This window comes from Phoxinus phoxinus (assembly GCF_949152265.1).
Source record: "Phoxinus phoxinus genome assembly, chromosome: 21".
Classification (NCBI taxonomy): domain Eukaryota; kingdom Metazoa; phylum Chordata; class Actinopteri; order Cypriniformes; family Leuciscidae; genus Phoxinus; species Phoxinus phoxinus.
The window spans coordinates 27,048,234-27,076,182 of NC_136896.1; the positions used below are offsets into that span (position 1 = coordinate 27,048,234).

At 36.8% G+C, this 27,949-nt stretch overlaps 2 protein-coding genes across 3 annotated transcripts; both read right to left on the reverse strand.

Moving 5' to 3' along the window:
- Positions 1–235: 235 nt before the first annotated feature.
- On the reverse strand, positions 236–11,834 carry prrt2 (proline-rich transmembrane protein 2). Of its 2 annotated transcripts, none has more exons than XM_079595931.1 (5): positions 11,618–11,834; positions 10,359–10,605; positions 4,550–4,857; positions 3,558–3,687; positions 236–1,958 (listed from the first exon to the last, which is right to left on the reverse strand). In XM_079595931.1, the coding sequence occupies exons 2-5, from the start codon at positions 10,546–10,548 to the stop codon at positions 1,942–1,944; spliced, it is 645 nt and encodes a 214-aa protein (XP_079452057.1). In that variant the 5' UTR covers positions 10,549–10,605; positions 11,618–11,834; the 3' UTR covers positions 236–1,941. The 2 variants fall into 2 exon arrangements, with proteins under 2 accessions (XP_079452057.1, XP_079452056.1); XM_079595930.1 differs by having other exon boundaries at positions 10,320–10,605.
- A 1,991-nt stretch (positions 11,835–13,825) lies between these two features.
- On the reverse strand, positions 13,826–27,945 carry kif22 (kinesin family member 22). Its single transcript, XM_079594998.1, has 13 exons — positions 27,670–27,945; positions 27,222–27,417; positions 25,987–26,114; positions 25,525–25,679; positions 23,509–23,718; positions 22,218–22,611; positions 22,012–22,132; positions 19,213–19,333; positions 18,301–18,481; positions 16,849–16,937; positions 15,299–15,520; positions 15,129–15,188; positions 13,826–14,624 (listed from the first exon to the last, which is right to left on the reverse strand). The coding sequence occupies exons 2-13, from the start codon at positions 27,413–27,415 to the stop codon at positions 14,595–14,597; spliced, it is 1,905 nt and encodes a 634-aa protein (XP_079451124.1). The 5' UTR covers positions 27,416–27,417; positions 27,670–27,945; the 3' UTR covers positions 13,826–14,594.
- Positions 27,946–27,949: the final 4 nt, after the last annotated feature.

The following is a 27,949-nucleotide window of genomic DNA, read 5'->3' on the forward strand; positions in this document are numbered from 1 at the left end:
GTAACGGCACAGAAATAAATAGAAAAACCTATATATAACTCAATTTTCACACTGTTTTCTCCATGCTGTCTTCAATATGTCCAGTCTAATTCTCATATCTCACACACCTGAAGAGAGGCAGATGGTTTCCCTGGCAACAGAAGATTCAAACTCACTTAGTCCCACTAACAATTCAAGAAAAAAGAAAGAAAAAACAATCCAGTCGTCAGACAACGGCAATAATTCACATCTGTTTCACATCTTATAATGCTTTATTCTGTTTCCCAAAGGAGGATAATATTTGAGAAAAAAACGGGTGCATGCTAAAATAAGTGCACAATGTTTAAGCTTAATATTTCATACATTTCAGCTCTTTATCTTTCTATAGGCCAGACTCAAATAAGACTGTAATCCCATGTGCCAAAAGGTTATTAGAAGAAGAAGAAGAAAAGCTGTATTAAAAATAAATATAAAAAAAGATAGAAAGACATGGATTTAACCTACAGGACCTACCATAAATATAATTATTCACACATCACAACTTTTATAGTATAGCATATGCAATACCATTGAATCTAAACAGAAGTGAAATTCACAAAGCTACATCCATTCACAACCAGAAAATGATGATATTGACCACCATTGTTACAAACTATGTCAAAATCTCATCATCTTACATTCCCTTTTATATACAACTCAAAACCTACAGTGGTATGATCGCTTCCAGAACCCCACAAGCTTGTATTACCAGCCAAATGTCCCATTTGGATCTACAGGAAAGTTCATTAACACAACGTTTATATTGCGGTTGTGATTCGGGCTACATTTAGCTACGGATATTTCAGATTACACAGTGTTTGTGAATCACACAACAACACAGTTCAATACAAAGGTTTGCAGCAGATACAGAGTGTTTTTATAAAGATTATTACTTCCAGGAACACTTTTACCATGTGATGGAAATCTTTCTTGCCTGTGAGTGCTTGCATATTGCTTTATCAAAAGGGGTTTACATGTTACATGTTACAAATACAATGTTATTGGCTACATTTTGTCTGTGCATGACTAAACACTAGTCATGAACAAGAACAGTCAAAGGTTTCTAGGTCAAATGACAAAAAAAAAAACAGAAGAAGAAGAAAAAAAGGTTGGATTGTCATTTGATAAAGTGAAATGAAATATTTAACAATAATGAAATAAACTGTATCATGATTTAAACTCCAAATGTATGGTCAGAAAATAAATCAAAACATTTCCCTCACTTTTTTAAAAGTGCTAATTTACAGTATAAAATGACATTTATATAATAAAGATAACTGTTGTTACTAAGATGTCTCTCCTCTTTACTCACAGGTGATCTTCTCATCAACGGTTCTCTGAGGTTTTGAAAACAGAACAAATGTTGCCAACATAGTGAATCAAGCGTGCCTCTGATATAATGATGTGACTCCAGTTATACGTGAGCTTTCTCACGGCCGAGGACGTCCACAGTGAAATCTTCACAACTATTGGCGTGTCATTCTCATTGGACACTGGAAGGGAATAATCAGACAAGCCCACGTCTGAATATTGATTTGGCTTATGTTCTGCTTCTGGAGAAGGAAAATACTTTTGCTTTACCAGCAATGCTCCTGTACAACAGCGTGTGAGTAGTACAGCCAGTCTTTACAGAAAGTGAGCCACATTGTTTAGGTGTGAGAGCTGAAGAGCACCATCAACCTCGGAGGAACTCATCTCAGTTACGTGTGAGACTTCAGTGCAAGTATCCGGCTCCATCTGTTTGAAGGATGGCATGTTTGTGCAGATTATCAAGGGTTCTGTCAGAGAACAAAGACGTCTGATCATCGATTGCTCTCTGAGACGTGATTGCCGTCACAGCAGCGGTGGGGCAAAACAAAAGGGCCGTGGCGTTCGGGTCAGTGGTCTGATGCGAAGCTGGATTCCATCGCGCGCTCAATGCTCTCAGGATTTTATATTAACTGAAAATCACAGATAAATCATGTTATTAATGTTAATATAAACATTAAAGCACACTTCACCATGCTACTGTTCAAAAGTATGTGGTCGGTAAGATCTTTTAACATTTTTGAAAGTCTCTTTGAAAGCATTTCTTTGATCAAAAATGCAGGAATTAAAAAAAATAGTATTGCCATTTTAAAATAAGTGTTTTCTATTTGAATATATTTAAAAATGTAATTTATTCCTGTGATCAAAGCTGAATACTTGCTGTCTTCTTTGTAATCCTTACGATCTTTCTGGCCCCAAACTTTTGAGCGGTAATGCAGTTTTGCAAAGAAATTCATGTCATAATGTGTCAACATTAATTCAGTCAAGGATGTCCAAACTATATCAGCATTTGACATCAGTATACAGGTGAAACTCGAAAAATCTGAATATCGTGCAAAAGTTCACTTATTTCAGTAATTCAACTTAAAAAGTGTAACTAATATCAATATCATTACATGCAAAGTGAGATATTTCAAGCCTTTAGTTGTTATCATTTTGATGATTGTGGCTTACATATTATGAAAACGGCAAATTCAAAATTAGAATATTGTGCAAAGGTTTTCATAGCTGTACGCCATAATCATCAAAATTATAACAAATAAAGGCTTGAAATATCTCACTTTGCATGTAATGAGTCTATATAATATATTAATTTCACCTTTTAAGTTGAATTATTGAAATAAATGCATGATATTCTAATTTTTCGAGTTTCACCTGTATATATACATGTGTGTGTGTGTGTGTGTGTGTGTGTGTGTGTGTGTGTGTGAGAATACTGTTGAATATATTGTTGATTAGTATATAAATATTCCTCCAAGATTGTGCTCACGATTTAAAAAACAATACTTCAGTAAATATCCAATAACAATAATATTTAAATAATATTCCAATTATAGTTGTTTACTATTCAAAATCATGGTAACAGGGTTGATATTGAACAAATCCTTTGTAATATATTTTTAAATAAACAAATACATATATACTTTTCGTTGACGTCACGTATCTTATGTAATATGTCACATGTAACACTCACTTTATATAATCCAATCAATTCTCATTGGATTAAATCCAGTCCTGTCCTATTTTTTTACTGAAAATCCTGTTCACTCTGAAATACGTCACATATTGGCAGTAAATGGGTTGAGTCGAGTGCCGTTTCATTGACGTTAACAGTGTTTGCAACTGTGAAATCTTTACATCTGCTTTATCAGCCTAATATCGTTCATTATTCAAGCGATTACAAATAATCTGTGTTAACTGGTCTTCTAATCATCTATAGCTTTGTAGAAATATTTCCAACATTAGAGCAAAAAAAGCTAAATGTCCATTGGGAAAAAATGAGAAGTATTTAAACACTTCAAACGAACAGAGAGAAGAAAATCTCCAGCTACAAAGGATCCTCTGGTTCTTGACCTACTTAGATGTCCTATGAATAGAGTCAGGATTCTGAGACAGAATGCATTAATATCCAGCACTGAAGAGCATATTTCATGTTGAGGGAGTGTGTGTGAATGTGAAGTGGAGAAAGTCCCACGAGGGCGGCATTGGCGAAGAGGTTAGAGATCGCTTACTTGACAGATTGACGGCACATGCTACGATGATGAGCGCTCCTCCCACCAGAGACACCACAGACAGCAGCTTCGCCACGCGACCCAAGCGCCTCGCTCCGTCTACGTTCCCCTGCTCCAGACTGTTCCGGGACTAACAACATCACACCGTTACAAGTCCGACTCATCTCACAATTCAAAATTCAGTCTGGTATACTGAGGGAAAAATAATCATTTGCCATCTGCTGATAATTTGATATTTGATATTGATATTTGATAATTTGATATTATTACATAGAGAAAAGTGATCATGTAATGAAGCGGATGCCTTTTGCTTTTGATAAAGTCATTTTTGTAAGATTAGATTTCTGTAGGACATATAATGTGTTTAAAGGTCAAAGTCATTATTAAAATTCCTCCAGAAAAGTAACAGGTAAATATTTCAGTAAATATCCAATAATACAATAATAATACTTCAATAATACTACAATTGTCAGCTGTTTACTATACAAAATCATGGTAACAGGGTTGACTTTAAGATTTCTCCATACTGACAAATGTAACAAAACATTAAATATAGTGACTTGACGCCATTACATATTTATTTATGGAATAGTTCAAACTTAAAAATGGAAAATATGATGGTAATCAAGGTTGATACACAACTACTTTGTTATAAAACAATAACTGACCACTAAGAAAGAATAAAGGCAAAAGGCTAGCAGCTCAATATACAGTATTTTATATTATTATTAAAATGTGTATATTTACTAATAAACAAGGAGACTTGGCTAGGGAAAGACCACAAAAAGAGAAAAATAAAATACAAAAAATAAAATAAACCTTAAACCTGGATTTTTTTCTCTATATGTTTGGTGAAATGTTAATATTAAAAAAAATTTATTTAAAAAATTTGGGGGAAAAAATCCTATTAAAAGTTAGCTATTCATTGTTAGAATTAAGTATATGAGGGACAAAAGGTATATGAACCAAAAGGCCCTAGAACTTCTACATACCATGATGGAGTAAACGAATCCCACGATGTTGATTGGCCAGACCGGGCAGAAGCAGGCGATGACGGCGAGGATGAGGTAGTCTTTGGGTTTGGAGCGGTCCAGCGGGGGGTTGGTGGCGATGCTGGAGTGGCGAGAGATGGAGGGCCGCGGGGAGAACGCTGTGTAGGCGATGGAGCTGGAGCGGCTGCCCATCCGAGTGCGGCCCACATGTGGATGGTGAGAATTGGGAAGAGAATGATGCCGGCGGGGAGGAGAGGAGAGAATTGGTTTGGATGCAAAAACATTTTTCTGGGAACAAATCCCATCACCTGCCAAAAGAAAGAGAGGATGTAAGCGAACAAAAATAATAAAACTGGTCACTTTGTTACTTGATCCTATGATGAGACAAAAGTAGTAATTGAATTAGTGACTTGGCAATGTTATCTATCCATCTTAGAGAATAGATACACCACCGGTGTGGTAGTTTGGAATAATTATGATTTCTTTTATGTTTTTGAAATAAGTTCTTTATGCTCACCAAGGCTGCTTTTGTTTGATTAAAAATACAGTAAAACAGTAATATTGTGAAATATTATTACAATTCAAAATTACTAATTTCTATTTGAATGTAATATAAAATGTAATTTATTCCTGTGACCAAAGCTGAATTGTCAGCATCATTACTCCAGTCTTCAGTGTCACATGATCCTTCAGAAATCATTCTAATGTGATGATTTGCTGCTCAAGAAACATTTATTATTATTATCAATGGTGAAAACTGCTTAATATTTTGTGGAAAGCATGATATACTACCATTCAATAATTTGGGTAAGTATTGGTAAAATTCAGTAAGGACTCATTAAATTGAACAAAAGTGACAGTGAATGTATTTATAATGTTACGAAAAATTTCTACTTAAAATAAATGATGTTTTTTTTAAACTTTCTAATCATCTAAATGATTCTTGGATTCCATAAAAATATTAACTAAGAAGTTAAATATTAACTAATTATTAATAGTTATAAAGCACTAATAATAATTGATTCTAAAAATCTTAATGATTCCAAACTTGTAATCGGTAGTGTATAGTAGGACAATCCTTTTATATAATGTGCACATTCAATATTCAAATAAATACTAAGAGAGACCATCATTTTCTTTTTTGTAACTGTCTGTTATCATTATTGTTTGTCTCACCATGTTTCCCTCTAAATGTGATGATGTGTGTTACCCAGGATGCCGTGCTCTTGAAACCAACTTTAATTAAATGGCCACCAATGCAATTAATTCACTAATCTCTGTCTTTCAGCCGTCCTGCCAGGAAGCCCCGTTGGCAGTTTTGATTAGGATGCACAACTTTAATTTAATTAAGAGTATTTACGACACACTCAGCGACTGTAAGAAGAAGGGAAATAAATAATTTGCCATCTCGCTCTTAACCTTAAACAAACTCAGAGCATCACCAAGCCGCAATAAACAACAAAACAGTGGAGAAGAGTTGTTGTGCTCGTCCACGGCCAGCTCTCGGCCTCAATCATTCTGTGTTTAGTCAACAAAGAACGAGATTTACAATGCATTATTTACAATGATCGGATTTTCAGCGCAGAAAACTATTCCTCTAAAGCGTGCTGCTGGGAAGTGTGCTCTGAATGAATAATTTTCACTTTTTTAAAAGCTATTTGCTCATTAAATCTTAAAACTATGCATCATATATTTCTTTTGTATAACCAGGATCAGAAAATAACCAGGCTTTAGAGCAAATATGATTAAAAGAAACAAAAAGCCCCAGATTTAAAATTTGGGGACAGAAAGTCTGCCTGTAGTGTAATTGCTCTTTTTGGTTGGTTATGTAACGTTTATAATATTCTATTCTAGGTCTGTCTATTTATGGTATTAGTGCCTCTGTAGTGACCTGTAGCTGTCAGATATCTCTATTAGCTGTCTTAGAGTTGAGTATTTGTGAATGTGTTGCTAATTAAGTGGTTTTCGATTTAAAAAGAAACAACTAGTCAGCTCTAAAAACACTGAATGTGAAGAAAACACACCTCAACAACTCCTAGGCCTGAAACAGGGATCGTGTACATCGTGCATTTACAGCTACTCTTTGTATTTGACATTGATCTGGTTCAGTGTTGTTATTGTTAACTAAGAGTATTAAAAATAATTTTTGTTCATTAAAAAAAAAAACAGAATTAAAATATAGTTGAAAATATAAACATATGAGAATTAGAAATGTTGCCTTAGCAACTGACTGAAATAAAATGTATTATTATTTACTATTTACTAAATGTATATACTATTTACTAAAACTGAAATTAAAAAATCCCCCTGTAGTCAATACTTTAATCCCTGAAAACTCACCTTTGATCACCAAAAGGACATATTTAAAAAAAAATTTCCTTGAAGAAAAATCCATTATGCCTTAAAATAGCTTGAATGTAACTCTACACTCTTGCCTCGTTTAGTATACGCGGTTCTATGAATATGCAAATGAGCCCCGCCTCCACATACTCACAGCAGCGCAGAGATTCACTCGGTGACGATCACATGTTGACGTGATTGGTTACAAGGTAGTTTGTGCTGTCAGAAACACCAGCGATTTCAAACTGTGTTTTTGAGACTGTCTTTGGATCACTGCAGTTTTAAGGAGAAAATACTCATCAATGGTGCTGACCTATGAATTTCTACGTGGTTTGTCTTATTAAAAACCCCACACAGACGTATAAACAACATTAAAAGCTTGATTTTCACCAATATGGAATTCAGAAACCCTTGTTATTAGTGACACCGGTGGCCGATAAGTGAACTGCAGTCAGCAACTTCCCGCTCGCCCCGATATATTCACGGCGAAGTTCTTTTTAATTCTTTGCTTAGTAGTAAAAAGAAATTGTAAATACCGTTGCTGTGATATAATGTTAAAGGGGGGGTACAATGGTGTTTCATATATTCAGAGTTGTTTACAGTGTTAAAGAGATGGATTCTCATGCTAATAATGGCCAAAGTTTGAAAAGTTATTTTGAACGAATAACAGAGAATTTCTGTGCTGAAAATCATACTTCCAGGTTGCAACACGTTTCGGCTGGTTTTTTTCTATCGTAGATCTAATGACGTAGACCAGAGTGGAACTCCTTATATGAGCATTGCTCTTGGAAAAGCGCGTTCACGCACACGTCGACCAGAGGAGAGAAAGACCGCGCTCATTGACGCGCTACTACCGGAAATCAGCAGCAGCAGCGCTAAATAGGAATGGCTGATGTCAAGAATGTCTCCAAAAAAGTGTGTTTTGGGATGTGAGGGAAAGTTTACCTTGTTCAGCTTCCCAAAGAACCCAGTGTTACTGGAACAGTGGATGCAGTTTGTATGTTGTGGATGCTCCCGCTTGACTCTATAGCTCCGCCCACGCCCAGAATCAAGGACCTCGGCTTTTTCCGGATAGAATCGGAAAGCTGTATTTTTATTTTATAAATATGATGAAACTAAAGACTTTTTGGAGATATGAAGGACGCACTATTACTCTATAGGTACTCAAGATTAACATGAGATTGACTGAAACCTGGTATTTTACCCCCCCTTTAATGAACATCCCAACGCCGTCCACACTGCTGAGAGCGACGTTTAGATGAATATGTAAATATGTGTTGCGAAATAAATAATGAAATAAACAACAAAATTGACAGCGGTGAAAGCAGAAGTTAACCAGAAAGTGTCTGATCATAGCGGTGTGGAAATGTTTGCACCAGCTCTGAATAACCGGCATCATTTCGACAGATGAGGTCATTCAAAATTATACTGTTAAGATAGTTTGATTATAAAGTATATTTGAGACTAGATCTCTCTATGTGAGACGATAGTTTGAATGAATCCCTTTTCTTTGCACGACACAATTAACATTACACCACAGAGTGGCTCTTTTGGCAATATCATGTGTGTGGCAAAAACGTCCGTCACAAAAAAGCAAGGTCTAGTTTTTCTTTACTTGCTGTTCATGAGTTTCATTGCAAGCTGTTCACACATTGGAAATAAAAAAGCGATGAAGCCAACTGTCAGAGACATTCAGTCTTTTATTTGTTAAGTTTCACTATCATGGACTTTAGCTTTGAAATTCTTAATTTCCTGTGTTGTTTGTTCATGTTTCCCTCACTCTTTTGTTACTATGGTCTCTCTCTTTTGTTACTATGGTAATTCACTTAATAATCGCACCTGCTAGTCGTTTTAGTTCCTTATCCGTGAATATTTGATGGGCTGTGTTACACGACACTGTTTTCAACTAAAAACGCAAAACTTTTTATGCGTTTTGGCCATTCGTCTTTGGGTGCCTGAAAAAGCAAACTTTTGAAAACGTGTTTCAAAGGGCATGTTTCTGAAAACAGTCTCCGTGTAAACGACAAAAACGTGAATCTCTGAAGACGATGACGTCATACACATGCGTATTACAGGTTCAGACTATAGTGTGTCTATAGTGTTTCATCGCCATCTAATGGCCTGTCAGCAGAATACAGCATTTTTAGTCGTTTTCGCGGATCAGTGTGAATGGGGATCATTTTGACAATGGAGTCGTCTCTACGCGGAAAACTCCAAGGAAAAACTTCTCAGTTTCTAAGGCTATGTTTACACGGAAACGATCTGAAGTGAAAACGCAAAAGTGGCGTTGCTTTATCAATTTTTATTCTGCGTTTAGACAAGAGTTATGGGGGAGGAAATCTGCGTGCATATGGTGACGCAAAAGTGTGTGAAATTGGATGTAGTGTGCACTCCAGGCGAATAGGTGGCGATGTGAAGCACTGAAAGTGAAAGAGACACTGACACAGTTTTTCATGTTTAATACGGTAAAGCTGCTGCTTTAACCCTCGGTGCTCTTCGCGTGTCGCTCAAAAATGACAGATTTTTTTTTGGGGTCAATGAAATTAATGCTATATTTTAGTTTGATAATATTTTGTTATTTTCCTGTACTGGCGCATGCCTGTGACGTAAACCTGTATGCGTACGCGACGCCTTCACTGTCTAGCAGACTTTTGCGTTTTTACCCTTTAGACCTGAACTTTAGACGTGAACGCTGGATCGTTTTTAAGATTTCCACTCTGGAGGGTGGTTTCACTTTTTTGCGTTTTTAAGCCCCAAAAACGCCGTCGCCGTGTAAACGAAAGGCATCCGATCAAATATTTGTACGTTTTCACCTGCGAGTGTTCTCATGTAAACAGGGCCTAAGTCCCTTATTTCTCTGCCTGAGTTGTCAGTTATTACTTGTGTTTGGAGTTTGTACGAGAACACACTGTTACGTTACCTGTGGATGATCTGAGTTTGTTTGATTAAATACTATTATTTTTGAATTGAATCATGACCTTGAATTTAAGGTCTTATCTGACCTTCTTCTGTGGACTTTATTCACTGAGATTGTGACAGCTACATGAAAATTGTTACATATAGCCTCTTCAAAACTAATAGATTTAGTATTTATATATGTATTAAAATTTATTTCAAGGGGATAAAAAAAAAAAACTTTCTAGTTCTAATCCCCCCCCCTTTTTATTTGTCTTTTTGTACCTGACATTTTTGAGCACTGAAAACCCTCAACTCATCTGTGTTGTTTGACTGTTTAATTACATGCCATTTTTAAAGTCATTATACTGATTGCTGTATGCAAATCAATGTAGTGTGATTGGCATAGCAGGACCTGAAAGTCCCCAATGTGCTCTAACTGAAGGCAAGGCAGATGCTTTCTTATCAATTATTCTTATCCCCCCTCCTTCACAAAACCCTTCCAACATGACATATTATTGATGAAATGAATTACCACTCTCTGTCTTATCCTTGACCACAACGATGACCTCACCAGAGCAACGTGCCTCCTCAATGGACTGCTGGGGGAACGTGAGGGGGCGCAGACATGGGAAGGAGTCCGATCCCGCTCCGGTGGTCCCCGGCTGATATGTAACAGGGCCCGGGGTCTGGCAGCTCATGGCCTCCCCGTCTTGGGTACAAACCAGAGAGCCCAACGACGCCTGATGGTACTCTGTTTCCATAGAGACGACTGAGGTTGCAAAGGTGGCCAGTGTTGAGTTGATGTTCAGATGGTGTGGCTAAAACCGGAGAAAATTTGTGAGAAACAAGATTTATGATTTATGTTATGAATCTCATTAACATTGACTGTGAGGGCATGGGAAAGCATAATGAGATGCAAACTCACACTCCGGAACATGGTGACACACACACACACACACACACACACACACACACACACACACACACACACACACACACACACACACACACACAAACCATCTGACTTCAAATCACATCCTGCAGAATCCAGCATGAGTCCTATTTTTCCCACAAAAGAGCCTCCTCTGCTTTGTTAAAATACCGTTTTCATCATATGGTTCGTTCATTAACATGCATGCTTGTTTATCTCATTTAAACCCTTTAACCTAGAAATGTAGGTCATGAAACTGACCCAATTACAGAGATAGATATTATTATTTTTTTACAGCAGGAGAATTAATCCACATTCTGTCGAAAGATTTTAATATCTTTTAACATATATATTCAATGATAACAGCAATAACAGGGCCGACTATGAATATTAAACAAAGGAGAAATACATTTCTCACAGAAAATACTGGTGTTTGTGAAAATAATCACAGAATGCTCAGTCTAAAGAATACGCGCGGAGAACATGAGGGCAAATAAACAAAGCCGTGGGGAAAATAGGAGACATATGGAGGGATAGAGAGGGATAGAGAGAGAGAGAGAGAGAGAGAGAGAGAGAGAGAGAGCGAGAGAGAGAGAGAGAGAGAGAGAGAGAGAGAGAGAGTGTAATAAAAAAAACCAGGAGTGTTAATATTATTTTGTCCATAGTCCATGTATACGCTATAATGACGAATAAATAACGACGGACAGAGTGTTAAATATTAGAAAGTCCTCATTTCTATGAGGACAAACATTATTTGTCCTCATCCATCCGATAACACAGGTACCCATCTATCCAGGTTGGGGAAACCCTTTGTTTCTGTGTGCCCCACAGAAAATGAAAAAGCATTCAAACGTTCATTTGGACACATAATTTTACACATAGTATAAATAAACACCTACCTTAGACCGCGCGATTCAAGCCAATGCAAGATTGGACTCGCACGTACGCATTTGCATAAACACTCGCGAGCGCGATTCTAAAGACAATTCGATATTCCAGCGTGGCATTTAATCGTCGTTCTGCACGTGAAAAGAAAGCAGCGCGTGAAGGTGTTGTCTATCAGAGCGCGTGTAGTCTCGGCAGGGATCCTCTCAGGTCTGCAGGCTCACACACACTGGACGGAAGACGGCGTGAAATGAGTAAACTACACGAACTGCGCGCACTGGAAACCCCGGTGATGAAAAACACTAGTGGATGAGTGACAGACTCATTTTGAAGGCAGATTATAGGCTTTAGTCTTATAATCATAGGTTATATTAGAGTGCCCTTGCTACACGCTACAATTAACAAACATTTCTACTAAATAAGTCGGCTTCGCAGTTCATGTATTACTCAGTAAAACAAAGAATCATGAACAAGCTAAGCTTTGATCCCAAAAATAAAAAAAACATGGTAACACCTAATGTATAAATGTGCATTATAAAGGTGTTCTATGATGCATTATGAAATTACAATCAATGCATTTTCATAAATAAACGCAACCAAAGTTAAAATGCATTAGCCTTTATTTGTAGATTCCTTGTTACATCTAAAATTGGTTGTTTGTCATTTGTTTTAATGCATTATACTTTATAAGTGTGCATTCAATGAATAGGCTAGATAAGTATAATGTATCAAAACTGTGGTTACAATTATTTATGAGACAATACATCACGAGGTGCATTAGGGTAAAAAAAAAAGTGATAAAAAAATCACTGTGTAAAAAGTAAAATTTACAATACACTTAACTGTACTGTGAAATACTGTTAAAATTGTTCTTTTGTAACTGAAAAATACTAAAACTTTTTTTTTTTTTACTAATTTACAGTGAAAACCAGTAAAAACTCCTTGAAGAGTTGAAGAACTGAAACGGTAAAATACAATCCTATGTTCTCCCAATATTTTACTGTACTTGTTTTATTTATTACTATTCTGAATTTTTTCTTTCTTACAGAATGTAAATGCATAGTAATATGTATTTTAATACTTTTATTAAAATAAATCAATATTTTAAAATACTATTTAGTGATTGACAAGTTAAAACGGAACTGAAAAATACTAATAACTTTACAGTTTATGCAGCTTTAAGTAGTTTGGTATATTAATATCACTTAAAAATATACATTTAGGAACATTTAAATATACAATCTAGAAACCATCCTGTAATTCCTGAATTGTAGTCACTGTATTTTTACTGTAAATTGTACATTTAGTTTTTTTTAGTGATCAACATATGCAGTTAACTTCTAGAACTTTAATTATAACCTACATATGAACATTGCAGTGTGAAAGGTAACCCTAAAAAGTAAAAGCTTCCAAAAATAGATTAGTGAAAGGTTTTACTTGACATAATTAACTTTTTGTCAATTCTTTCATTGTTATGTGATTGAAGCAGTTATTGTCTCTGCTCGGTAGTAATGTTCATTTCTTCTTGTAAAAAAGGGTTACAAGTATTACACTGAACAACAATGAAAACATGCGAGTGTATCTACGCTGTGTATCATGCAGCTCTGTGATTGGCCGGTCTGGTCTGTCAAGCTGGTGAAAGGATTGCGTCTCTCGAGTAATAAATAAGCAGTGTTGACTGCAGGCAGAGAAGAGCAGACACACACTCACTCACCAACAACCAATTTACATTCGCTTTCAGTTCAAAATGCAAATATTGAATGACAAGTCAAGAATATTCAGCCTTCAAAGAGCATATGGCCATGTAAGCCTAAGCTATAAACTAATGAATATAATTACACTGGATAAAACACCAAACCAATTTGACAAGTAATTTTTTGCAGATTCATAGGTTTGTTATAAAACAAAATAGTGCCAAAGATTAAGATAAACACTTCCAGAGCTCCTTGAGTCTCTGTCCTGCAATTTAACTTGAGCAACCATTTCATTGTTTTCTTTTTTTAAATAAAGCCATTTCAGCCTTTACTGAACCAATTTGTTAATAATGAACCCACACATTAAGGCATTTGTACTGGAGCCATTTCAGAATTTTAAGATTATAAATTGTTCACAGAACTAAATTAATTTAAACCATCCACACTGGACACCATAAAACTAAACTGCACCTCATCACCATGTTTGGAAGTGCTTTTTGTGAACATATTAAGTGATTCCCCACAGATTGTGTTCAGATGTTCATTTAATCATTTTCACAAAATGTTGAAATTTAAATGGATAATAAAATGTAATTAAATGCTGAAACTCTTTGGTAGTGTTGCATTGACAACATTTTGGACAGATTGCCCCAATGACCCACATACAAAAACTCCTTATAACAGTTTATCTTCAACCTATAATTTTGTCAAGTAATCAAGACTTCGCAAAGTCTACAAACTTTCCTGTCTGGTTTGTTAGTCGGACAAAATGGTGAATTATCAAAACTAAAAACATTTTACATCTTTTGGAAGTTGGATTCAAAATCCATTTGGATCAAAAATAGTCTTGTTTGAATGGGCACGACGCCTCTACCTCTCTAATGTGTGTGTATACTGGCCAATGTGAGGAGAATGATCTTAAAACTATAGCTCTGTTGTTTGAGAATACCAATAATGCAGTGGTTCACAAAATGAATAATTTCAGGTAATGCAGACATTCGTCATGTGAAAGAAAACTCAGAGCTTCTTTGATGGTGGCATTTATTGAGTGCCACATGATAAATGAAGCAAGTTCATAAAAAAAAAAAAAGTTAAATACTAAAGGGAAAATTGGCATAAGTATGCAGGAATCAGAAAACATGGAAAAAAGCAGTCAAGTATACACAAACTTGTAAACCAAAAAAAAAGACGACAAAACTGTACACAATATTACACATAAAATGGGTGTAAAAACATCTTAAAAACACTCTCATAAAGTATTCAAACGCTCCTCTTCAGACACCGCGGCTCAGATGCTTCACTTTCCCATACTGCTGAGAATATTCGCCTGTGGAGGGAAAGTAGTGAGTGTGTGTGACTCAAAGCAAATTTCCTAAATCACACTCAATTGTGCTTCCCTCCAGACATTACAAATCCATAGGGCTGAGCTGAAAACATCCATTTCTCATTTGGATGAAGAGATATTGATTCTTAAATCCCAAGATTCTTTTAGTCTGTGCCGTTTTCATTCGATACGTGAGCAAAACTACACAAAATTATTTGTAGTGCGCCTCCCATCCAATAATTGCAATAATCTTTGCGCTTCAACTTCTGATATGAAACCGGTCTCAGTTTTCCAAAGGTGCAATTTTACTATGAAATTCAATCAATAAATACCATTTTGATGGCATATAATTTGGCGTGACAGAGCATCCACATCCAATTGCCGCTGAATTGAGATTGGAATGTAACAGATTTTGATTCACAAGCTTGTGATTCAAATTAAATGGTGAAATTTGCTTTAATGCCCAACCCTTATGCATATTAACCATTACTGCTGCAAACCAAATACCTTTATGAAAGAAGAGAAACGTTTAGCTGAAACGCCTTCAATTTTCTTCAGGTCTTCCACCTACAAACAAGGGGAAAAAACTCAACATTAAATGCATCTCTATGAATCTGTCTTCACAGGTGAGGACTCAATCTCTACAGGTGGTCTCTCAGCATCAGTCAGCACTATACCTGTGTGAAGTCCCCATTAATCTCTCTCCAGCCCATGATCAGTTTGGCCTTCTTGTCTCCGATCAGCTGCAGGCTCTTGAGCTCCTTCAGAGAGCCGGAGTTCAGCGTCTGCAGGATTTTCTTCCTGGACTGCTCCAGTAATGCTGAATCCAGATGGGACTCCCAGGTGATGTCTACAGCGGAGGGTGGATCCACACCTCCATTTTCCTTACCCACACCCACCTAAAGGGCAAAAAAAAAGTCACAACTATTTTATCTTCATGTCAAACACTGAAGTAATAGGGAAAGTAATTTTAATCGATTGTCATTTTGATATTGAGTGCGATTCTTAAATCCCAAGAATCAATCTTTTGGTCTATGCCATTTTCAGTTGATTAATGAACACTTTGTAGCATGCCTCTCATCCAATAAACTTTGTTCTTTTGCCATGAAAAAGTCTCCGCTTTCAAATTGCCAATTTTCAAACAATACCGTTTTAATGTGTTGTGACGGATCGCTGTAGCGCAGCTTAGTTCAAGCTCGTGAACATCATCTCTTCCTCTTTACTTTGTTAAAGCATGAAATAAACATGAATGAACATCAGTAGGTATGTTGAAAGGTACAGTAGAACTTACAAAATCCATATCGTCACAAATCACAGTGTTTTTCAACCGTGGAAAGTAGTTAATAAAACTTTAAAATGGTCTTTTAGTCCTCTATAAATGAAATCCATATAGGCTACTAATCCTGATACCTTACAATTAAAGAATTCTTTGTTTATCATCAATAATGACAGACAGATATTAGCCAGCTCTCCCTTTAAGAGCTAGTGCAGGATCACATGTTTATGTTTAAGAACGGACAGTGTTTACACGGATACTCGCCAAGATAGGAATTTACATTTTGACATTGTAGATGCGATGTGAGAACTACTCAAACTTTTTAATAATCTGTGGATTGATTTACTCATACAACCTACATGCTAAAGTGAATAAATGTTTGCAGGAATTTCCCGCATTGTAAGCACAAGACATGTGGAGACGATTAAAATTATGCCCAATCCCGCACCGAAATTTGAGCTCTGAAAATGATATACATTTTTTTTTTTTTAACACCAAACTTTGACAAATAATAGTTTAATATCAAAATAAATCTCCACCATGACAAAATCATACACATGATTTGGACCTGAGATGAAGTCATGTTATTTTTCTTCACCAGATGGCAGCAATCTGACCCAAATACATGTAGATTTCTATTGTGGTGAAGTTTGAAAGATTTGTGAATTTGCCTATACAAATTATGGTTAAACAGAAATTTACATACAAGACCTAAATTAGATCTAAAAAAAATCCCAAAAGTGCAAAATAAATTAAAGGTAAAATAAAGATGTGAACAGACAAGGTGTAACCCTTTTTCAAAAAGCTTAGGAAGGTTAATGCAAGTGTTAAGAGACTATTTGATACAGTATTTGCATATTTGGGTGAACTATCCACTAAAGTGGCCTTCATACAATAAGCACTGGCGTTCAGATCTGCATTTAAACAGCACACAATATGTTGCACACTGACCTCAGCTTGGACACGTTTCTTCTTCTTATCCAATAATTGAGAGGGTTTACACACCACAGCACACTGCTGCAACGGCTGCACCTGGGAGACTGAGAAATAGGTCCTCATTCACTAAACAGTCTAACATGTTGTACAATGCTTTCCTAAATGTATCAATTGACAATTCCAAGAGTAAAGGCCCCGATATACTGCAAGCTAAATGCAAGAACTGTTGTGATGGCATTTTTTAAAAACATGCCAAAAAGAAATTAGTTTGGAGTTCGATTCGGAAGATCAAAACAGCTTGCCAATGCAAATTTTTTTTTGGAAAAGTTTGCTCTGGCTGGTAAACACCATCAAACTACCATCGGCCCATGATGATTATGTAATAGGTAGGTGTGGCTCCACCATATATATATTTTTTAGGGCTGCACAATATATCGAATTTATCGAAATATCGCAAATGTATATATCGCAATATGCATATCGCAGTAGCTTGCAATAAATGGGGTCATGAACAAAAGCTTTTTAGCTTTAATAAGTATCAGGATATATTTAATTCATACAGTGAAAACTAAGCAATGTTTTATTTTTATATTTTATGATAATTAATAATTTTGTGATTTATATCAGTATCTTTTATTAAATAAACCCAATGTAGGATAACCTGAAACCCTGTGGTTTACACTGATGTTAAAATAACACTTATGCTACAGTAAAACGCTGATGTTCACTTTCAGAAGTTATAAGGATGTTTTCTTGTCATAAAAAGAATGTGAAACATGTAGGTTATATCATTTTAAATGTATTTTAAAGATAATTTAAGTTTATTTTACACACTTTAACCATTATCGTATCGCATATCGAATATTGCATTATTTAAGGAGTTATCGTATATTGCATTTTTCTTCAATATCGCACAGCCCTAATTTTTTTGTCTATGGTGAAAACAAATTAATGAACACACTGGAGAGCTGCTTTGTAGAACAAACTTTAGTTTTAAATGCTAATTGAAAGCAACACGACACTGTTTTGCATGTCCAATGCAAATCTGGTGTGCAAACAACCACATCGCTATGATCAAATGCGTCTTAACTGCAGTCATTTTTGTTTTTGCAGCGTGGGCGGCATCGGGATGTTCACTAACAGTATTCCGTATAACTTTTTACCCCTGAGCGAAGACCGAAATTGAACTGAGTATATGAGGGCCTTAAGATTGCAAAATATAGCCCATCCGGAAGCACAAAAGCTGACAGTAGCAGGATGAGAGAGGGGACGGAGCGGAATCGCTTTGAGCCCTGAAGAGTGAAGCAACCACAGCATCATAGAAACAGTGCATGCTAACAGAACAAATGAACAGGTAGAGAGAAAAGACCAGGGAAACGTCTTTAAAGGGTCATGAAACATCAATGCTGAGTACTCATGCATAAAGGGTCCCAGGAGGAGAACAGGATGAAGTCAGCCACATCTTACCCTGTAGCGGTGTGACAACGGCCTGCTGTTTGCGCGGTCTGACAGCTGTAGACTGTTTCCTGTGCAGTGGGGGCAGATCGGTCTTAAAGAGAAGAGCATCGGACTCTTTCTCAGTATCTTCACTCTGATTGTTATACATTTTTGCTTTGTCTTCCAGCTCCTTCTGTTTCTCCTTCAACACCTTTGGAGAGAGCAGAACATATATTTGAGTCACCCGTTGGCAGTTTTAGTTGATGTGGAAAAGTTTTACCAAGCTGAACACCATGACCACTTGAAAACTGGGTTACGGTTCATGTGGACTCCAGTACAGTTGGATTAGTAATCCAGCCTAATTTGCAATTGATGGATTGGACGGAACTATGAGGTACATCTCACTGATGCTTATTTTCTTTCTTCTGATGCATTGAAAATCAGACGGAAATGCTTAAAGGGATACTTCACCGATTAGCATTAAGCTTTGTATCAGTAGAAACCCGGTAGTATTTTCGAATGACCGTGCATTTCCCCTGAGACGCGAGGTTGAGAGATTTTTGTATTGTGTATCTGGAAACAAACCTCTGATCACGCAAAAAAAAAAAAAAAAAAAATGTAGCATCATCGGAGGCTTTTTTGCCAGAGGCAAGAGACTACAGCCAGTTTATGAACATTGGATCGTTCATAAACGTTTATCTCACGATAAAACGGCATCTTTCCAGTTTAGAGTCAACTAGTCGCCTAGTTGTATCATTGAGGCGTGGCCTCATAGGGCAGCGAAGCAAGTGCATTCTGGGAGTTGTTGCGTTTCATCCACAGTCTAGCACCAACTTCTAAAAATAATTTCACATTTCTACTACATCAATGACCCAATTTAAATACACATTCATCTTTCCAGCGGTGAAATATTCCTTTCAGTCAAAAGAGTGAGTACGATACCTGAATTTCTTTACGGGACTGTGCCACAGTTTTGAGCAGGTTGAGTCTCTCTCTCTCAGCGGAGCCCATCATCATCTTCTCTAGGGCCAGGAGTCTTTCCAGAACTGATGAATCTGGTGAACTGAAAGACATCTAATCTTATAAAACATCTACACCAGCAGATTCATGTACATATTCATTAGGTTTACAATGATTTTACATATTAATCAATATGAAAACCACAATACCATTTAACGATAAAATCCCCCATTAATACACTATTTTTGCAGCTAAAAGGTTGCTGGGATTAGAGTAATGGTAAGTTCCGTTCACTTCTGATCATTTCAAAAGAATCACTCAAATGCTCAATCAATCACACACTATTTTCAGCATAATTACTCCAGTCTTCAGTGTCACATGATCCCTAAGAAAGCATTTTAATATGATTTAATATGATGCTCAAGAAACAATTTTTGATGCTTAATGTTTTAGTGGAAAGTCATACTTCAGGATTCTTTTATGAATAGGAAGTTCAAAAGAACAGCATTTATTTGAAATATAAATATTTTGTAACATTACAAATGTCTTTACGGTACCCCAATTTAACTACTATATTTGGCACATAGCAGGGATTCCCAAAATATTTACTTAATTTAAGATCATTTCAATTATTTTACAAAACATTAAATTGACAAACTTTCTGATGTTGGTTAATGGTCATATTACATGATACAGGTAAAAAAAAAAAAAAAAAGTTTAACAAATAGTACCAGGGTTCCCACTCTAAACCAAATGTCAAATTCCCTGACTTTTACTGACTAAAAAGATGAATTTCCATGACCTAAAATGAACGGCAAAACAGGCTGCTGTTTTGCGGAGCACCGAGCTGTTTTGCGGAGCACCGAGCTGTTTTGTTTTGTAGAAAGCCTTTCTTTAAAGTAAATTTGTTTTGTATAAATTGTATCTTAATTTAAAAAAATTTTGGCCTGTATTTAATAAATGAGAAGCAAATATATAGCCGACAACATAATCATGGAGGCGCGCCGCGGTCACTTGCATTGCACGTGAATTGGAGCATCTCATCATAAATTAACTGAAACTGTGTATGCCTCACATACATGAGAAATACATCTGAAGATAGCTTGGAATGTCTTTAAACGAAACAATTCAAAACGTAAAGAAATAGGCTACTCTCGGATTATGTAATCAATGATGTGGGAGCTGATATTCATTTATGTGATATTCATGCTTTTTTTCTTACAGTAAAGCACAGTCCACAAACAACCTCCCTATAATAAGACAAATCTCTGGAGGCATGCTCCAAGCACACTCTCATCTCATCCCTTTTCCCACATCTGTAGTAATGACACTAACCAAACCGGTAATTGTAACTTGTGCACGCGAAAAGTCAGTTTTTTTTTTTTTGCCAAGGTCCCCTCAGGGGCTCCGTAGAAAGATGTGAAACCGCGCGATAAAAAAAAATTCGGTATAGAAAAATTACATTTTGATGAATGGAAACTAAAATTTAAAGCAACAAACTAAATTCCCTGATTTTCCATGACTTGGACAAAAACTATATAAAATTCCCTGACTTTCAATGTCTGGAATAGACCTTTAAAAATTCCATGACAGACATTCCAGAAATTCCATGACCCGTGGGAACCCTGTAGTACAGATTTTTATTTTAAAATTACTTCATTTTAAAGTTTTATAATTATTCGCTTAAAAGGAATAGTTCACCCGAAAATGATCCTTGGGTCAGAGGTCACCCTTCCGCCGGAACTTGGCTTTCTTGTGAATGCCTGTACGGCCATTGCCGGAAGCCAGTGAATATGGTTTATAAAGTTTTAAATTAACATATAATTCTTACAAAAATGCATCGCTTCACTTCAGAAGTTAACCCCCTGGAGCATATGGATTACTTTTATGATGATGCATGCACTTTTTGGCGCTTCAGAAACTAAGGCACTAATCAATGCCATTACAATCCTGAGAAGATTCAGAATATTTAATATAACTCCGATTGCGTTTGGCTGAAAGTCGTCATATACACCTAGGATGCGAGTAAAATATGGGATAATTTTCGGCTGAACTATTCCTTAAAGGGTTAGTTCAAACAAAAATTAGCCCATGATTTACTAACCCTCAAGCCATGCTAGAAGTATGATATTTTTCTTTCAGATGAATACAATCAGTTATATTAAAAAATGTTGGCTCTTCCAAGCTTTATGATGGCAGTGATCTGCTGTATATTTCTTTTTTTTAAATATCCGCATTGCATCAGAAGCACTTTTATCATGGATGGATGCACTTTGATGGACTTCCAAAAATATACAGCTTTTCAATGGCATTATAAAGCTTGGAAGAGCCAGGAATTTGTTTTATATAACTCTGTATTCGTTTGAAAGAAGAATGTCATATACATTGAGGATGGCTTGAGGGCGAGTAAATCATGGGCTAATTTTCATTTTTGGGTGAACTATCCCTTTAACTTCAACTCACAAACCCTAGTCTGGGAAACCCTAGGGCAAAATTAAATGTTACATTTTCACAGCAAATAAATTGAGATTAAAATATTGAATATACTTAAAAAAAAAAAAAATCCTGAAAGGTCAAGATTTTAGCTAGATCACCCCACAATAATGTACATATGTCCTCCCAATGAATGTCCAACCAGGCACATTTAGCCTGTGGTTTTCGGTATAGGGAGTTTTCCTTTGAGCACCAGCTACCAAATCGTGGCCTACCGAACAAAGCCAAGACCTGCTTAAGTGCTCCAGTTCAGTTAACCAGTTCAGCTGTTGTAACGCATGCTCTTACCCATGTGGATGTACGGGCGGCGACGAGGACTGTTCAGCTTTCTTTACCTCCTTAGACCTCTTGATCTGGGGCTCAACAGAACCTCCAGCTTCCCGTTCCTCTCTGGATCTCTTTCCATGAGCTACAAGAGAAGGGACACATTACTACAAATACATACACCGTTATTCTCAGCATCCAGAAAAACATAAGAATACTGCACTGCTCACCAATTGTAGGGGCTAAAATGGTTTCCTTGACAAAGGGTCGATTGACAATTTGCTTGGACTTGGCGGCGAAGTTAAGGGCTGAGAAGGTGTCAAAGTAGTATCTGTACTCCGGTGCGATGTTTGTGATCATGACAGAATGTGCAGAACCACCCAGAGAGTCCTGCAGCAGACGGGTGAGTTTACTGTCCCTGTAGGGCACGCGGCCCCCGGCCCCTGTGTTCAAAGCGTCCACCACTTTACTGAGGGTGAAGAGGGACAGGTTGATGGCTCCGCTCTCTTTCAGACGAATGCCCTGGTTTCCTGTGCGTCGGTTGTCCTCTGAACCGGCCAGGTCAACCAAATACAACTTTCCTGTTTGTTGTCTGTGTGGCGGCCCACGCCGAGACTTCACTACCTGAGAGCAAATGCATGCAGTGATGTGACTTGTTAGTCTTTTTCAGAGGGTTGGTAACCTTTATAGGTCCCAATGAAATCAGTTTTATTTTTGTATATATCTGCACTCCATTTTAATGATTTAATTAAATGTCAAAAAACATTTAAAACAAAACTAACAAACTTTAATATATTAATTTGAACAAAAACAACAGTGGCCTATGAAATGCTTATTTTTTCACGAAAGTTTGTTGTTGGTTTTATTTTTTTTACCGGATTCTGTGTTTTATGATTTAATTAATACATTATCAAAAACAATGGTAATCAATTGAATGCATAAAACTATAAATTTAAATAATCTCTTCAAATGTAATCAAATGAAATTTGGACAATTGCTTTCATTTCATGGCACACAAAATTTGAGATATTCCTTTAAATTGTTTTAATACTGTATTACCGTTCTTACTTTGACAAATATATTACAGTAGAATGTACTTTTCAGTTGCATTTATTTTGGCAGGTTTAGTGAACATAAATGTAACTGCGGTAGATATAAATATGTAGACTTCATATTTAAATAGTCCAATATTCACAGACACTAGTCCATATCGTGATTTGATCAGGTGATTTCTCTCAAATTTTGCCCAATTCTGTGACATTCTGCACTAAATTCCATTTTTATTCGTGAGATCGTGTTTTCCAAATTGCAGAAATCATACGGCTGTAGCTTTTATAATAATAACATAAGTGTTCTCTCTCCCAATTACAACCAGCAGACACAGTAAAAGTCAGTGGTTTTGTTTGAGGGAGAGATTTATTTTCAGCACCAGCTACCAAATCATGGTCTACCACACAGAGACCAGGACCTGCTTAAGTGCTAATGGAGAGCTAGAATGAAGTGAAATGTGCACGGTCAAACCTTTATGAGGAGGATAGCGTGACTGCGGCTGGAACGCTGGTTGAGCTTCGTAGAGGCTGTGGTGCGGTTTAGACTCGCGGGGATGAAATGAGTGTCAAAATCGGCAAAGGATGAGAGGGGTGTGTGCGTTAGTCCGGGAATGAGGATGTTTCTGTCCTTGTCTTCACGGATGGGCAGGTCCTGAGAACCTGGAGACAACAGGTCCAGCACCTACAGACACAGAGAATCAATATTCCAGAGCAGATGCCCACAGAAATAGGGTATTAGTATAAACAAAAATACATGTAAAAAAAAAAAAAAAAAAACTTTTTAAAAAAAGCTCTCATATGTAGGCTTTAAAACCAAACAAAGCTTTAAAAATACCCCCGGAAATCAAATTAAACAATAAGAAATAAAACACTAAGGATGAACATTGTCGTTTTATATTATTTTCATAATTTACCTAAACATGGAAACTAATGAAATCAAGTTTCCTACAACACAGAATCAAGTCGTAACAGTAAAACCCTCTTTTCCAAGTATAAAGGAATGTTATGAGTGTTTCTCTTCCTGATTTTCCCAACAGGCACACGAAGAGCCAGTGGATTTTCATGAAAAGAGAAGATTCATATCAGCACCAGCTACCAAATCATGACCTACTGCACTGAGACCATGACCTGCTAAAGTGCGTAATAAAGACAGAATGAGAGGAATAAACAAGAAAAACAAAACTGCACACTTTAAAAGGTTATAATTTTTTAGACAATAAATCACACAATCTATATTATTCTATAATATAATTTGATATTCTAGAATTAAACTAATCCAATATTAAAAAAATCGTGACTCATCCCTATTATTTATTCATTTATATATACACCGTACTTTCCGGACTATAAGTCGCACTTTTTTTTTTTTCATAGTTTGGCTGGTCCTACGACTTAGTCAGGTGCGATTTACATATTAAAATGAATTAATACTGACTGAGATGAACCAAGAGAAAACATTAGTCTACAGCTGCGAGAGGACGCTCTAGTTAACGGAGTTGTTGAGAAGCGACAACGAGGAAGAATTCAATGGATTCAGGGATGTGGAATGAGATTGTGGGAGCTTGGTGAACTTGCCTACCGGTATAGTCCAGAAAACATGGTGTGTGTATATATTTATAAAACGGTTAGTTCCAATCCTTGATTCTGATTGGCCAATAGCAGTGTTTTATTCACAATAAAACACGCCTATGACCGCTTCACCCAACGGTTCTATGCATCACTACACAACACCCCTAGCAACCACTCTTAGCAACTTAAACATGTTTGATCTCATCTATATTTTTCATTGAAGCTATAGTAGAGTATTGTGAGAGATCGAGTAAGCGAGTGTACCTGCATTTACAGTAGATATAGCATTTTTCTTCAGGTCAGTCCTATTCATAATAATAATAATCCGTTTGAATGTCCGCTGCAATATCTTGTCCTTCTAACAGTTAAGGGGTTTCCCCGTGCCCAGGCATCTGTCAGTTGCGTCTTCCTTCTCCGTGATCACAAGTTTGAGTCCTTTCAATGTAAAAGTCTTCTCTACTGACTGACTCACTCATAAAGACGGTCTTTGCCGCCATCTATTGGCGAAATAATGCATGTAACTTCTGTTGCTGTTTACGGTCAGGGACTATTTTTTTTCCAGCGGAAGGAAGGCTTTTTAGTGATTTTACTTCATGAAAGTTGCATAGATACATATTTTTCGGCTTTAATAGTTGTATTGTGTGGGAAACGTTTTATAAAAGCAATAAGGTACTCGAGGCAAGTGCTGTATCGTGAATAAGTCACGGCTGAAGGAGTAGCAGGCACTCCGCTTTCACGATACAGCACAGTCTCTCGTACCTTATTGCTTACATATATATATATAAATAAAACATACATATAACCCACAGGGCATATTTAATTAAATTCACAATAGCTTATCTTGCAGCCCTAATAAAAAGATTTAAACTTTAAAAAGCACATATATTCTGTGGTAAGCATGCTCACCACAATAGAATACCTTTTCATTGTAGATCTCCAAGTAAGACATCCCAACTGAGTATTCCCAACCATCCTGCCCCTTTTCCTGAGCCCCAACCAGATTGAAGACCTCCCTCACAGCTCTGGGAATGACCCCCGGCTCCTCTTGACTGCCAAACATGGTGTGGGTCTTTCCTGAAGAGAGGAGGAAGAAGAAATATTCCATGTTAGAGTGTGAAATGTCTATATAATAGCACATCATGAAAATCTCAATAACCCCTTTCACACAGCGCGTTGATCCTAGGAAATTGCCAGAGTGCCTTCTTTGTGAACGCAAACACGTCCCGGGATTGATGCAGGGATCGATCCCAGGTTGGGGACCTAGTAACATTGCCGGGATTACTCAGAATCTCTGTGTAAAGGGGCTAATAAGAATCGCATCACAAAACTCAAATCTAAAAAGGCAAATTAACTGCGAAGGAGATGAAGGCAGGAACAATACCTGCTCCGGTGGGTCCATAGGCAAAGACACTGGCATTCTGGCCATTAAGGATGTGGGGGAGGATGGGCTTGACAGAGGTCAGAAACACCTCCTGCTGTGTGGTCTCTTCACCATGAAACACATCAAACCTACAATCCAACATACAATTCAGACCAGCGTAATCAATCACTGCAAAAACACCTGCCCCTGGTTTCACAGACAAGGCCCTAGTCCCAGATTAAAACGCATGTTACTGAAAGCAACTATCACGGGCATATTTATGAAAGCTGCGTAAAGGTCCTAATTGAACTAAGTCCAAATCTTGCCTCATTATAAGCACTGTCTGTGAAAATAAGCCCTAATGGCATAATTTGTTGAGTACCAAGATTAACAACAACAAATTTTATGTTACATGTAATTTTATAAATTTGGAACATTTTGTCCTTAAAATTCTGTCAGTGACTCGCTCTCATGTCGATCCAAACCAGTAAGACTTTCGTTCCTCTCTGAAACTAAGAAATTAATGAAATGAGATTTCTGTTCCTCAACTGAGTTTCTTTAATTCACCCAAAACTGCAGCTTCAAACCCGTTCATAAAGAAATTGTAAAATAAATCCAACTTTGTTCTCACACGTCAAGCAAACACAAGCTTCCGTTTACCAAATTTGAGTGCTCTATGCATGTGCGTCTAAATTAAATTTGTTCATCATATAAAGCGATTGTGTCTCTCCAGAAGCCTTTGATTAAACCACTTGATTAATTTTACAAACTCTTTATGAACGTTTTGAAGCATCAGTGCACTTTGGTAAATAGTCTCTCAACAGAGGGACAGAAATCTCTCAGATTTCATTAAAAATATCTTAAATTGCATTGTGAAGATGAATGAAATTATGGGTTTAGAACAGCATGAGCATGCGAAAATTATATAATTATGGGTGAACTATTATTTCACCCATAACTGACATTATTTTCATAATTGACCTAACATGGAAACTAATGAGATCAAGTCGTAGCAGTAAAACCCTCTTTTCCAAGTATAAAGGAATGTTATGAGTGTTTCTCTTCCTGATTTTCCCAAAAGGCACACGAAGAGCCAGTGGATTTTCATGAAAAGAGAAGATTCATATCAGCACCAGCTACCAAATCATGACCTACTGCACTGAGACCATGACCTGCTAAAGTGCGTAATAATAAAGAAGACAGAATGAGTGGAATACATAAGAAAAACAAAACACTTTAAGGGTTATATAACTGACTGGTATTGAAGGGTCTCGGTGGCGTTCCTCCAGTTGATGATCTCCAGCTTTTGTGGCCCCAGGCCCCTGACACAGGACCCCTCTCCTTTATCATCCTGCGCGTCCATGTAGGGCCTCAGCCGAACCGCTACACGAACTCTGGAAGTCCGCCTGGATCCAGCAGGAGCTTCACCCGCAGCAACACGCTGTGCCATATCTGAGATTACACAACACACGATCAAATACTTCCTGATATCCACCGAGAAATAATCCACCAGTATCGATATAAAAGTAATAAAATACATATGTAGACACATTAGATGGAAGAAAGTTCAGTTTTCTTAATGTGTTTATTACGGTTGCTGAAGTAACTTAAGTTAACTTTAAGGACTGACGCGTTTCCCTTTCAAATGCAAAAAAACAAGCACACTGTAACTTACATATGAACTAAATAAAATTAAAAACTTACCTATTAACTTGTGTAACTGTTAAACCAGGTCTTGGTTTATCTAATCCGGCACAAAACAATATGTTTTGCTAAATAAATATAATTCAGTCGGATCACAACATCTCTACAGTACAAAACTTCTCAACAATGGCGCCTGTCGGACTAAAGCCAAAAAGCACGGTTACTTTCAAAAGATAATAACTCCGCCCCTTAACTAGTTTTAACCTATCAAACGCTGCCGAATGCATGAGACTGAGTTCTTCTTTAGAGATTTAACGGAAGAACCAGAAGCGTCGTACTG

What these genes read in the sequence shown, in the direction of transcription:
- prrt2 (XM_079595930.1), bottom strand. Translation starts at nt 10,548, where the DNA reads ATGGAAACAGAGTACCATCAGGCGTCGTTGGGCTCTCTGGTTTGTACC. An exon ending in CAAGGATAAGACAGAGAGTG is followed by an intron (nt 4,858 to 10,319) that starts GTAATTCATTTC and finishes TTCTTTTGGCAG; the next exon opens with GTGATGGGATTTGTTCCCAG. An exon ending in GATTCGTTTACTCCATCATG is followed by an intron (nt 3,688 to 4,549) that starts GTATGTAGAAGT and finishes TGATGTTGTTAG; the next exon opens with TCCCGGAACAGTCTGGAGCA.
- kif22 (XM_079594998.1), bottom strand. Translation starts at nt 27,415, where the DNA reads ATGGCACAGCGTGTTGCTGCGGGTGAAGCTCCTGCTGGATCCAGGCGG. An exon ending in CGTTGTCACACCGCTACAGG is followed by an intron (nt 16,938 to 18,300) that starts GTAAGATGTGGC and finishes CCTATTTCTCAG; the next exon opens with TCTCCCAGGTGCAGCCGTTG. An exon ending in AGAAACGTGTCCAAGCTGAG is followed by an intron (nt 15,521 to 16,848) that starts GTCAGTGTGCAA and finishes TTTGCCCTTTAG; the next exon opens with GTGGGTGTGGGTAAGGAAAA.